Consider the following 12498-nt stretch of genomic DNA (forward strand, 5'->3'; position numbering starts at 1 on the left):
CTGGATTAGAGGGTTTCAGCTACAGGGAGAAGTTGGATAGACTTGGATTGTTTTCTCTGGAACGTCGTAGGTTGAGGGGAGACTTGATAGAAGTGTATAGAATTATGAGAGGCATAGATAGAGTGGACAGCCTGACCAGAGGGCATAGCTACAAGGCGAGAGGGGGAAAATTTAATGTAGATATGCGGGGCCAAGCTTTTTTCACACACTGAAAAAAGTGTGAACTACATTGCCACGTGTATCACTCTCACCAATGAGCTTCTAAGGTCAATAATTCACAGATGTAATTTACAGTTTGCATTTTATCTTTTCCAGGTGATATCAGGACAGTTTCTATCAGATAAGAAAATCGGCACGTATGTAGAGGTGGACATGTACGGTCTCCCCACTGATACAATACGCAAGGAGTTCCGCACACGGATGGTGATGAACAACGGTTTGAACCCAGTTTACAATGAGGAGGCATTTGTATTCAGGAAGGTAAATCATTGATTTCGTGCTTCTCTTGTTGCTGGGTGTATAAATGGAGTTGTGATTTTTTTTCTACCAGGCCGGCACGGTGGCGCAGCGGTAGAGTTAGAGTGAAGAGGGAACAATGAAATTCTTACTTGCTGCAGCACAACAGGATATGTAAACATAGCACACTGTAAACTATATAATAAACGAGAAAAAAAAATCTGTGTGTGTATATCAGTGTGTATATCAGTACATAACCACATTTACATATATATACGTACAGACATACACATGTATGCACACACACACACACACACTGAACATTTTTTTCTATATAAAATATACACACACAGACACACACACACACACACACACACACAATGAACATGTTTTTCTATATAAAATACACACACACACACACACACACACACACACACAGACACACACACTGAACATTTTTTTCTATATAAAATATACCCACACAGACACACACACACACACACACACACACACACACACACACACACACTGAACATTTTTTTCTATATAAAATATACACACACACACACACACAGACACACACACACACACAGACACACACACACACACACACACACACACACAGACACACACACACACACACACACACACACACACACACACACACACACAGACACACACACACACACACACACACACACACACACATACAGATAAATAACAAACAATAATCGTGTAATAATAGTCTATGTAGTTCAGAGCTTATTGGAGGTTGAAGTGTTTAATAGCCTGATGGCTGTCGGGAAGAAGCTGTTCCTGAACCTGGACGTTACAGTTTTCAGGCTGAACCTGGACGGGGAGTTTTCAGGATCCTGTACCTTGTTGTGGCAGTTGCTATCTCACAGCGCCAGAGACCCTGGTTCGATCCTGATCTTGGGTGCTGCCTGTGGGGAGTTTGCACGTGCTCCCCGTGAACGCTTTGGTTTTCTCCAGGAGCGTCGGTTTCCTGCCACGTTACAGACACGTGTGGGTTTGTAGGTCAATTGGCCTTCTGTAAAATTGCCTCTCGTGTGTCCGGTGCATAGGTGGATTAACACGCAACTTGTGTGAACTGTGGATCAATGGTCCACGTGGACTTAATGGTCCAAAGGGCCTGTATCTCTCTAATCTAGGGAAGTCATAAGAATAGTTACCGAATACATATGGAAAAGTGAAAGGCCTGGATAGAGTGGATGTGGAGAGGAAGTTTCCACTAGTGGAAGAGTCTAGGACCAGAGCCCATAGCCTCAGAGTAAAAGGGCTTAAGGAGGAGGTTATTTAGTCAGAGGGTGGTGAATCTGAGGAATTATTTGCCACAGAAGGCCGTGGAGGCCAAGTTAATGGATATTTTTAAAGTGGAGATTGACAGATTGTTGATTAGTACAGATGTCAGGGGGGGTCACCCATTCCTTCTCTCCAGAGATGCTGCCTGGCCCGCTGAGGTACTCCTGTATTTTGTGTCTATCTTCCATTTAGGACTGAGATGAGGAAAAATGTCGTCACCCAGAGAGTTGCGAATCTGTGGAATTCTCTGCCACAGAAGGCAGTGGAGGCCAATTCACTGGATGTTTTCTTTTTTTTAAATAATTTTATTTATTAGAAGTAGTGTGTACATTTCAATAATATAAGCCAAAAATAACATAACACATTTCTTGTACCACTTCATATTTTAAGCTTTAAAAAGAAAAAAAAGTAAAGAGAGTGAGATAATAATAATAATAATGGATGGGATTTATATAGCGCCTTTCTAATACTCAAGGCGCTTTACATCGCATTATTCATTCACTCCTCAGTCACACTCGGTGGTGGTAAGCTACTTCTGTAGCCACAGCTGCCCTGGGGCAGACTGACGGAAGCGTGGCTGCCAATCTGCGCCTACGGCCCCTCCGACCACCACCAATCACTCACACACATTCACACACATTCACACACAGGCAAGGGTGGGTGAAGTGTCTTGCCCAAGGACACAACGACAGTATGCACTCCAAGCGGGATTCGAACCGGCTACCTTCCGGTTGCCAGCCGAACACTTAGCCCATTGTGCCATCTGTCGTCCCTTGAATAGATAGGATAGTGAGTGTGTGAAAGAGTGATCAAAAAAAGCCCCTTAGACACGAAGAGTTGGAAAAAAAGTTAAGAAGTAAGCCATAGTATTCACTGGATGTTTTCAAGAGAGAGTTGGATTTAGCTCTTTGGGCTAAAGGAATCAAGGGATATGGGGAGAAAGCAGGAACGGGAGTACTGATTTTAGATGATCAGCCATGGTCATATTGAATGATAGTGCTGGCTCGAAGGGCTGAATAGCCTACTCCTGCACCTATTTTTCTATGTTATGGGGTGAAAACAGGAGAGTGTGGTTGATAGGGAAAGATTGATCAGCCATGATTGAAAGGCTGAGTAGACGATGGGCCGAATGGCCTAATTCTGTTCCTAGAGCTAATGAACATTAATTGGCGGCAGATGAAGGAGGCCATTCATCCCTTTTTTGACCGTGCTAGCTATCTGGGGGAGCAATTGATTAGTCTACATTTTTCTTCATCCCCTTTGATCTCTCGTTTTCACACCTTACCCTTACATATCTCTAGTCTCCCTCTCCTCTGACTCTCAGTCTGAAGAAGGGTCTCGACCCAAAATGTCACCCATTCCTTTTATCCAGAGATGCTGCCTGTCCCACTGAGTTACTCCAGCATGTTGTGTCTAATCGATTAGTCCTGATCCCTTGCTATTTCCCCATTTTCATATAAAATGTTTCCTTTAAAAGCAGAAATGCTGTTTCTTCCAATCTACTTCCATCATTTAAGATGGCAGCATTTCAGATCATAAGGGATAAGTGAGTAAAATTAAGCCATTCCTACATCAAGTCTACTCCGCCATTTAATCATGGCTGATCTATCTCTCCCTCCTAACCCCATTCTCCTGCCTTCTCCCCATAACCTCTGACACCCGTACTAATCAAGAATCTATCTATCTCTGCCTTAAAAACATCCACTGACTTGGCCTCCACAGCCTTCTGTGGCAAAGAATCCCACAGATTCACCACCCTCTGCCTAAAGAAATTGCTCCTCATCGCCTTCCTAAAATAACGTCCATTAATTCTGAGGCTATGACCTCTAGTCCTAGACTCTCCCACTAGTGGAAATATCCTCTCCACATCCACTCTATCCAAGCCTTTCCCTATTCTGTACGTTTCAATGAGGTCCCCGCTCATTCTTCTAAACTCCAGCGAGTACAGGCCCAGTGCCGACAAATGCTCACAAACCATAGCGTTGGTGAGTTAAAAACAAAAATCTCTCCATCCCCTCCCTAGCCTTTTGCCAATTGTTTTACCTCTCTGACCATTTACCTATTTTCGATTTGGAGCCAGGTACTGTAGAAGTTCAACCGATGATTTACAGCGGTCAACTTGGATATGATTTATTTTGCTTGCTCTTCAGTTTTGCTGACCGAGTGATTTTTGGCCCCCAAAATACTTTTCCATTTTAAAATCCTGAAACATGGCCAAAAAGAATCAGTGTGCAACAAAAACATTTCTGTTGCAGTTTTGTCGCTGGTCGGCACGGCCCCGGTGGGCCGAAGGGCCTGTTTCCGTGCTGTATCTCTAAACTAAACTACACTAAACCATATCAAGTGTCCCCGGTACATATGCTCCCCGGCTTGTGTAATGCCCCTGTCCCACTTAAGAAACCTGAACGGAAACCTCTGGAGACTTTGCGCCCCACGCAAGGTTTCCGAGCGGTTCCCGGAGGTTTTTGTCAGTCTCCCTACCTGCTTCCACTACCTGCAACCTCCGGCAACTACCTGCAACCTCTGGGAACCGCACGGAAACCTTGGGTGGGGCACAAAATCTCCAGAGGTTTCCGTTCAGGTTTCCTAAGTGGGACAGGGGCATAAATAATGGTAATGTCCCCAGGACCTTTGCGTATGTCAGATGTTACGTAAGTCGGAAACGGAATTGCTATTGTACTATTTGTACTGTGTAGTACCAGTGGGAGACTGGTTCACCATGTATAGAGTCATAGAGCGATACAGCGTGGAAACAGGCCCAACTTGCCCACACCGGCTATCATGTCCCATCTACACTACTCCCACCTGCCAGCATTTGGTCCATATCCCTCCAAACCTGTCCCATGCATGTACCTGTCTATCTGTTTCTTAAACATTGGGACAGTCCCAGCCTCAGCTACCTCCTCTGGCAGCTCGTTCCATACACCCACCACCCTTTGTGTGAAAAGGTTATCCCTCAGATTCCAATTAAATATTTTCTCCTTCACCTTAAACCTATGTCCTCTGGTCAGCGATTCCCCTACTCTGGGCAAGAGCATCTGTGCATCTACCCGATCTATTCCTCTCATGATCTTATACACCTCATCCTCCAGCACTTCAAGGAATAGAGACCCAGCCGACTCAACCTGAATGTGCATCATGATGCCAGTTTTAAGTAATCCCATGAACCTGAATGAGTTTTTTGATGATTAGTTTTTAGTTTCAAGAAGGAAACGGGCCCTTTGGCCCACCGAGTCCATGCCGACCAGCGATCGCCCGCACCCTAGTTCTATCCGACACAATAAGGGCAATTTACAGGTAGGGGGATGAGGAGGAATTTCTTCAGTCAGAGGGTGGTGAATCTGTGGAATTCATTGCCACAGAAGGCCGTGGAGGCCAAATCAATGGAAATTTTGAAAGGCCGAGATTGACAGATTTCTGATTAGTACGGGTGTCAGGGATTCTGGGGTGAAGGCAGTAGAATGGAGTTGAGAGGGAGAGATAGATTAGCCATGATCGAATGGCAGAGTAGACTTGATGGGCCGAAGGGCGTAATTCTGCTCCTTTCACTTATGAACCTATGAAGATAGGCACATGGATATGTGGGGATTGGATTGTTATGGAAGAGAGATCGAGCAACTGTCCATATGGTGCCAGCACAATAACCTGGCCCTCAACACCAGCAAAACCAAGGAACTGATTGTGGACTTTGGAAGGAGTAGGATGGGGACCCACAGTCCCGTTTATATCAACGGGTCGATGGTTGAAAGGGTCAAGAGCATCAAATTCCTGGGCGTGCATATTTCCGAAGATCTCTCCTGGTCCCAGAACACTAATGCAATTTTCAAGAAAGCTCATCAGCACCTCTACTTCCTGAGAAGATTACGGAGAGTCGGTTTGTCAAGGAGGACTCTCTCTAACTTCTACAGGTGCACAGTAGAGAGCATGCTGACCGGTTGCATCGTGGCTTGGTTCGGCAACTTGAGCGCCCTGGAGAGGAAAAGACTACAAAAAGTAGTAAACACTGCCCAGTCCATCATCGGCTCTGACCTTCCTTCCATCGAGGGGATTTATCGCAGTCGCTGCCTCAAAAAGGCTAGCAGTATCATCAAAGACCCACACCATCCTGGCCACACACTCATCTCCCTGCTACCTTCAGGTAGAAGGTACAGGAGCCTGAAGACTGCAACAACCAGGTTCAGGAATAGCTACTTCCCCACAGCCATCAGGCTATTAAACCTGGCTCAGACAAAACTCTGATTATTAATAACCCATTATCTGTTATTTGCACTTTATCAGTTTATTTATTCATGTGTGTGTATATATTTATATAATGGTATATGGACACACTGATCTGTTTTGTAGTCAATGCCTACTATGTTCTGTGTGCTGAAGCAAAGCAAGAATTTCATTGTCCTATCAGGGACACATGACAATAAACTCACTTGAATGTGAACTTGGATCATGTGCAGGCAGAGGAGATTAGCTTGGCATCATGTCTGGCATGGACATCATGGGCCGAATGGCCTCTTCCTGAGCTGCAATGTTCTGTTATTCATTCAATGGAAAAATTATGTTATACTGCGGGAAATAATAGTGCTTTTGAGAAGTCTCCTATAACTGATGAACTGTTTGGAATAATATGAGAGCGCATTTTAAATCTTCTCAGGTGACTTTGGTCCCGACTGCAGGATAAATATAGGACTTTTTTTAACCTTGCAGGTAATTCTGCCTGACCTGGCGGTATTGAGGATAGCAGTGTACGATGACAACAACAAGTTGATTGGCCAGCGGATCTTGCCTTTGGATGGGCTTCAAGCTGGCTGCAGGCACATCTCGCTCCGAAATGAAGGCAACAAGCCCCTGTCTCTGCCCACAGTCTTCTGTAACATTGTGCTGAAAACATACGTCCCGGATGGCTTTGGAGGTGAGTCTGCCTCTACCGGGCCGGCACGGTGGCCCAGCGGTAGAGTTGCTGCCTCACAGCGCCAGAGAACCAGGTTCGATCACGACCACGGGTTGCTGTCTGCACGGAGCTTGCACGTTCCCCCCCCCCCCCCCCGTGACCCGGGTGGGCTTTCTCTGTCCGGGATTTATGCGTGGTTTAGTTTGGAGATACAGCGCGGAAACAGGCCCTTCAGCCCACCGGGTCCGCGCCGACCAGCGATCAGCCCGCACACTAACGCTCTCCCGCACACACGAAGGACAGTTTTACAATTACACCAAGCCGATTAACCTACGTACCTGCACGTCTTTGGAGTGTGGGAGAAAACCGAAGATCTAGGAGAAAACCCACGTGGTCACAGATAGAACGTACAAACTCCGTACAGACAGCTCCCATAGTTAGGATTCAACCCGGGTCTCTGGCGCTGCAAGCATTGTAGTTCAGCAACTCTACCGTGCCCCCCCCCCCCCCCCCCCCCCCCCCCCTCTGGACCTCCCCCACACTCCAAAGACGTACAGGTTTGTAGGTTAATTGGCTTGGTAAAAGTGTTAATTGCACCGAATGTGTGTCGGATAGTGTTAACGTGCGGATCGCTGGTCGGGGCGGACTCGGTAGGCTGAAGGGCCTGTTTCGGCGCTGTATCTACAACTAAACTAAATCTAATTAAAAATTAAACTATCCAATTAGCAAACAATGATCGCTGCTTTACCTCAGTAACAGATCCACTGTTGTAAAGAATGTTCATCGTAAAGAAGACCACTCGCTCTTTAACATCTACCAAGTGAAAATTTTTCATCTTAGGGTCAGTCACACCGTGTGGAAACAGGCCCTTCGGCCCATCCCAGGCATCGGGCTTTACTATCCTCGATCGGACTTTGCTGGCTTGCCCTTGCACGGAACGTTATTCCCTTACCGTATATCTGTGCACTGTAAATGGCTCGATTGTAATCATGTGTTGTTTTTCCGCTGACTGGTTAGCACGCAACAAAAGCTGTTCACTGAACACGTGACAATAAACTAAACTAAACTATCTCAGATTAGTTTAGATCTTGGCATCATGTGCAGCAGAGGCAATGTGAGGAGAAGGGTCTGTTTCTGTGCTGTTGTCAGTTCTTAATCTTTTGTTGAGCGCATTTTTGGACCTTGAGTCATAGAGTAATACTGTGTGGAGACAGGCACGTCAACCCAACTTGCCCACGCCGACCAACATGCCCATCGACGCTAGTCCCACCTGCCAGCCTTTGGCCCAAAATCCCTCTAAACCTATCCCATCCTTGTACCTGTCCAAATGTCTCTAAAAGCCCTGTCCCACTGTACGAGTTCATTCAAGAGCTCTCCCGAGTTTTAAAAAAAATCGAGCTCGTGGTAAGCACGTAGCGGGTACGTCGGAGCTCGGGGACGTCTCTTAGCGGCTCGTAACGCTAACGGCAGGTACTCGGGAAGACTCGCTAACGGCAGGTAAGCTCGGGAAGACTCGTGAAGATTTTTCAACATGTTGAAAAATTTTGTACCTCAGATTCACATTAAATCTTTCCCCCTCACCTTAAAATTCTTGTCACTGAATCAGAAGGAAATTGGTTTAAGTAGGAGTCACGGAGCTACAGAGCATGAAAACAGGCCCTTTTGCCAACTTGGGATACCAAGAAGACCAAGTTGGCATTCTAGGCCCTCATTTGGCCCATATCCTTTTAATTTAGTTTAGTTTAGTTTAGAGATACAGCAGGGAAATGAATTAATGAATACGTTTATTGGCCAAGTATTCACATACAAGGAATTTGCCTTGGTGCTCCGCCCACAAGTGACAACATGACATACAGTGACAGTTAGGAATGAGAAACAGGCCCTTCAGCCCACAGAGTCTGTTCTGACCAGTGATCTCCTTACACTAACACGATTCTACACACTAGGGACAATTTACAATTGTATTTACCAAAGCCAATTAACCTGCAAACCTGTGTCTATTTTGGAAGTCAGGGTGGGGGAAAACCAGAGCACCCGGAGAAAACACACGCAGGTCACGGGGTGAACGTTCAAACTCTGTACAGACAGCGCCGGTAGTCAGGATCGAACCCGGGTCTCTGGCGCTGTAAGGGTTGACGGTGGATATGCAATGGAAGACATTTAAAGACTGCATGGATGAACTACAAAAATTGTTCATCCCAGTTTGGCAAAAGAATAAATCAGGGAAGGTAGTGCATCCGTGGATAACAAGGGAAATCAGGGATAGTATCAAAGCGAAGGATGATGCGTACAAATTAGCCAGAAAAAGCAGCATACCGGAGGACTGGGAGAAATTCAGAGACCAGCAGAGGAGGACAAAGGGCTTAATTAGGAAAGGAAAAATAGATTATGAAAGAAAACTGGCAGGGAACATAAAAGCTGACTGCAAAAGTTTTTATAGATATGTGAAAAGAAAGAGATTAGTTAAAACAAATGTAGGTCCCTTGCAGTCAGAAACAGGTGAGTTGATCATGGGGAACAAGGATATGGCGGACCAATTGAATAACTACTTTGGTTCCGTCTTCACTAAGGAAGACATAAATAATCTGCCGGAAATAGCAGGGGACCGCGGGTCAAAGGAGTTGGAGGAATTGAGTGAAATCCAGGTTAGCCGGGAAGTGGTGTTGGGTAATTAAATGGATTAAAGGCCGATAAATCCCCAGGGCCAGATAGGCTGCATCCCAGAGTACTTAAGGAAGTAGCTCCAGAAATAGTGGATGCATTAGTAATAATCTTTCAAAACTCTTTAGATTCTGGAGTAGTTCCTGAGGATTGGCGGGTAGCAAACGTAACCCCACTTTTTAAGAAGGGAGGGAGAGAGAAAACGGGGAATTACAGACCAGTTAGTCTAACATCGGTAGTGGGGAAACTGCTAGAGTCAGTTATTAAAGATGGGATAGCAGCACATTTGGAAAGTGGTGAAATCATTGGACAAAGTCAGCATGGATTTACAAAAGGTAAATCATGTCTGACGAATCTTATAGAATTTTTCGAGGATGTAACTAGTAGCGTGGATAGGGGAGAACCAGTGGATGTGGTGTATCTGGACTTCCAGAAGGCTTTCGACAAGGTCCCACATAAGAGATTAGTTTGCAAACTTAAAGCACACGGCATTGGGGGTTCAGTATTGATGTGGATAGAGAACTGGCTGGCAAACAGGAAGCAAAGAGTAGGAGTAAACGGGTCCTTTTCACAATGGCAGGCAGTGACTAGTGGGGTACCGCAAGGCTCAGTGCTGGGACCCCAGCTATTTACAATATATATTAATGATCTGGATGAGGGAATTGAAGGCAATATCTCCAAGTTTGCGGATGACACTAAGCTGGGGGGCAGTGTTAGCTGTGAGGAGGATGCTAGGAGACTGCAAGGTGACTTGGATAGGCTGGGTGAGTGGGCAAATGTTTGGCAGATGCAGTATAATGTGGATAAATGTGAGGTTATCCATTTTGGTGGCAAAAACAGGAAAGCAGACTATTATCTAAATGGTGGCCGACTAGGAAAAGGGGAGATGCAGCGAGACCTGGGTGTCATGGTACACCAGTCATTGAAAGTGGGCATGCAGGTGCAGCAGGCAGTGAAGAAAGCGAATGGTATGTTAGCTTTCATAGCAAAAGGATTTGAGTATAGGAGCAGGGAGGTTCTACTGCAGTTGTACAGGGTCTTGGTGAGACCACACCTGGAGTATTGCGTACAGTTTTGGTCTCCAAATCTGAGGAAGGACATTATTGCCATAGAGGGAGTGCAGAGAAGGTTCACCAGACTGATTCCTGGGATGTCAGGATTGTCTTATGAAGAAAGACTGGATAGACTTGGTTTATACTCTAGAATTTAGGAGATTGAGAGAAACTTACAAAATTCTTAAGGGGTTGGACAGGCTAGATGCAGGAAGATTGCTCCCGATGTTGGGGAAGTCCAGGACAAGGGGTCACAGCTTAAGGATAAGGGGGAAATCCTTTAAAACCGAGATGAGAAGAACTTTTTTCACACAGAGAGTGGTGAATCTCTGGAACTCCCTGCCACAGAGGGTAGTCGAGGCCAGTTCATTGGCTATATTTAAGAGGGAGTTAGATGTGGCCCTTGTGGCTAAGGGGATCAGAGGGTATGGAGAGAAGGCAGGTACGGGATACTGAGTTGGATGATCAGCCATGATCATATTGAATGGCGGTGCAGGCTCGAAGGGCCGAATGGCCTCTACTCCTGCACCTAATTTCTATGTTTCTATGTAGCAACTCTACCGCTGCACCACCGTGCTGCCCCAATCCCTCTAAACCATTCCTTTCTATATAACAGACTAGATGTCTTATGAAAGTCGTAGTTATTCCAGCTACTATAGCTCCTTCTGGCAGCTCATTGAGATATGGATTACCCTCCGAATGAAGATGTTCCTCATGCTGGTTCTTACTTAAAACCAATACCCATCTCCTTCAGAACTTTGTGCTTTGCTCAAGATTCCAGCATCTGCACTTTCTTGTGTCTGCAGTGGAATTATACGTAGTATCTTTTCCAACATGTGATCCTTGACAACTATCTGGATATGATCACATTGCTGTTTATGCTTTGAGACATTCTGGGTTCATGAAAGATAATACTCAGTTTTTGTGCTCAGTTTTCCCTGCCTCACCAGTAAAAAATAGTTACTATTTCAGAACCAGGGGCCACAGTTTAAGAATAAGTTAGAACGGAGATGAGGAAACACTTTCTCACAGAGAGTGGTGAGTCTGTGGAATTCTCTGCCTCAGAGGGCGGTGGAGGCCGGTTCTCCGGATACTTTCAAGAGAGAGCTAGATAGGGCTCTTAAAGATATCGGAGTCAGGGGATATGGGGAGAAGGCAGGAACGGGGTACTGAATGTGGATGGTCAGCCATGATCACATTGAATGGCGGTGCTGGCTTGAAGGGCCGAATGGCCTACTCCTGCAGCTGTTGTCCATCGAAGTTGCATTAATACTCTTCCTTCGCCCACAGATATCGTTGATGCTCTGTCAGATCCGAAGAAATTTTTGTCTGTGATGGAGAAGCGGGCTGACCAAATGCGGGCAATGGGAATTGAAACTGTACGTAAAATATTTAGAGTCTATTCATTGTACGGTTGATTTGCATGAAGTATATTTTCTGTCGTAGTTGAGAAGGATGAGGGAGTTGGGGGGGGGACCTCATTGAAACAAATATTCAATGTTAAATAGAGCTCTAGGGGCTAGTGGAGTCATGGGGAGAAGACAGGCACGGGTTATTGATAGGGGATGATCACAATGAATGGCGGTGCTGGCTCGAAGGGCCGAATGGCCTCCTCCTGCACCTATTTTCTATGTTTCTATGTATGTTTTTATGGCAGAGATAGATAGTTTCTTGATTAGTATGGGGTGAAGACAGGAGAATAGGGTTAGGAGGGAGAGATAGATCAGTCATGATTGAATGGCGGAGTACACTCAGAGGGCCGAATGGCCTAATTCTGCTCCTATCGCTTATGACCTTATCAATAATGAAAGGTCTGGACAGAGTGGAGGTGGAGAGGATGTTTCCACTAGTGGGGGTGTGCAGGACCAGAGGCCATACCCTTAGAATAAGAGGATATACCTTTAGAATGGAGATGAGGAGAAATTTCTTTAGTCAGAGGGTGGTGAATCTGTGGAATTCATTGCCACAGAAGGCGGTGGAGTCCAAGTTAGTGGATATTTTTACGGCGGAGATGGACAGATTCTTAATTCGTACGGGTGTCAGGGGTTGTGGGGAGAAGGCAGGAGAATGGGGTTGAGAGGGAAAGATAGATCAGCCATGATTGAATGGCAGAGGAGACTT

General features: G+C 45.7%; 1 protein-coding gene across 2 annotated transcripts in view; it reads left to right on the forward strand.

Annotated features, from left to right (window-relative positions):
• plcb4 (phospholipase C beta 4) overlaps nucleotides 1–12498 on the forward strand; it is a 445314-nt gene that overhangs the window by 363240 nt on the left and 69576 nt on the right. For both annotated transcript variants that reach the window (XM_033026236.1, XM_033026237.1), the window contains 3 exons: nucleotides 316–480; nucleotides 6481–6685; nucleotides 11668–11756. In XM_033026236.1, the coding sequence (XP_032882127.1) occupies nucleotides 316–480; nucleotides 6481–6685; nucleotides 11668–11756 (459 nt within the window). The remainder of the gene's footprint in view (nucleotides 1–315; nucleotides 481–6480; nucleotides 6686–11667; nucleotides 11757–12498) is intronic.

The sequence above is a fragment of the Amblyraja radiata genome, chromosome 8 (assembly GCF_010909765.2).
Source record: "Amblyraja radiata isolate CabotCenter1 chromosome 8, sAmbRad1.1.pri, whole genome shotgun sequence".
In the NCBI taxonomy this organism is placed as follows: domain Eukaryota; kingdom Metazoa; phylum Chordata; class Chondrichthyes; order Rajiformes; family Rajidae; genus Amblyraja; species Amblyraja radiata.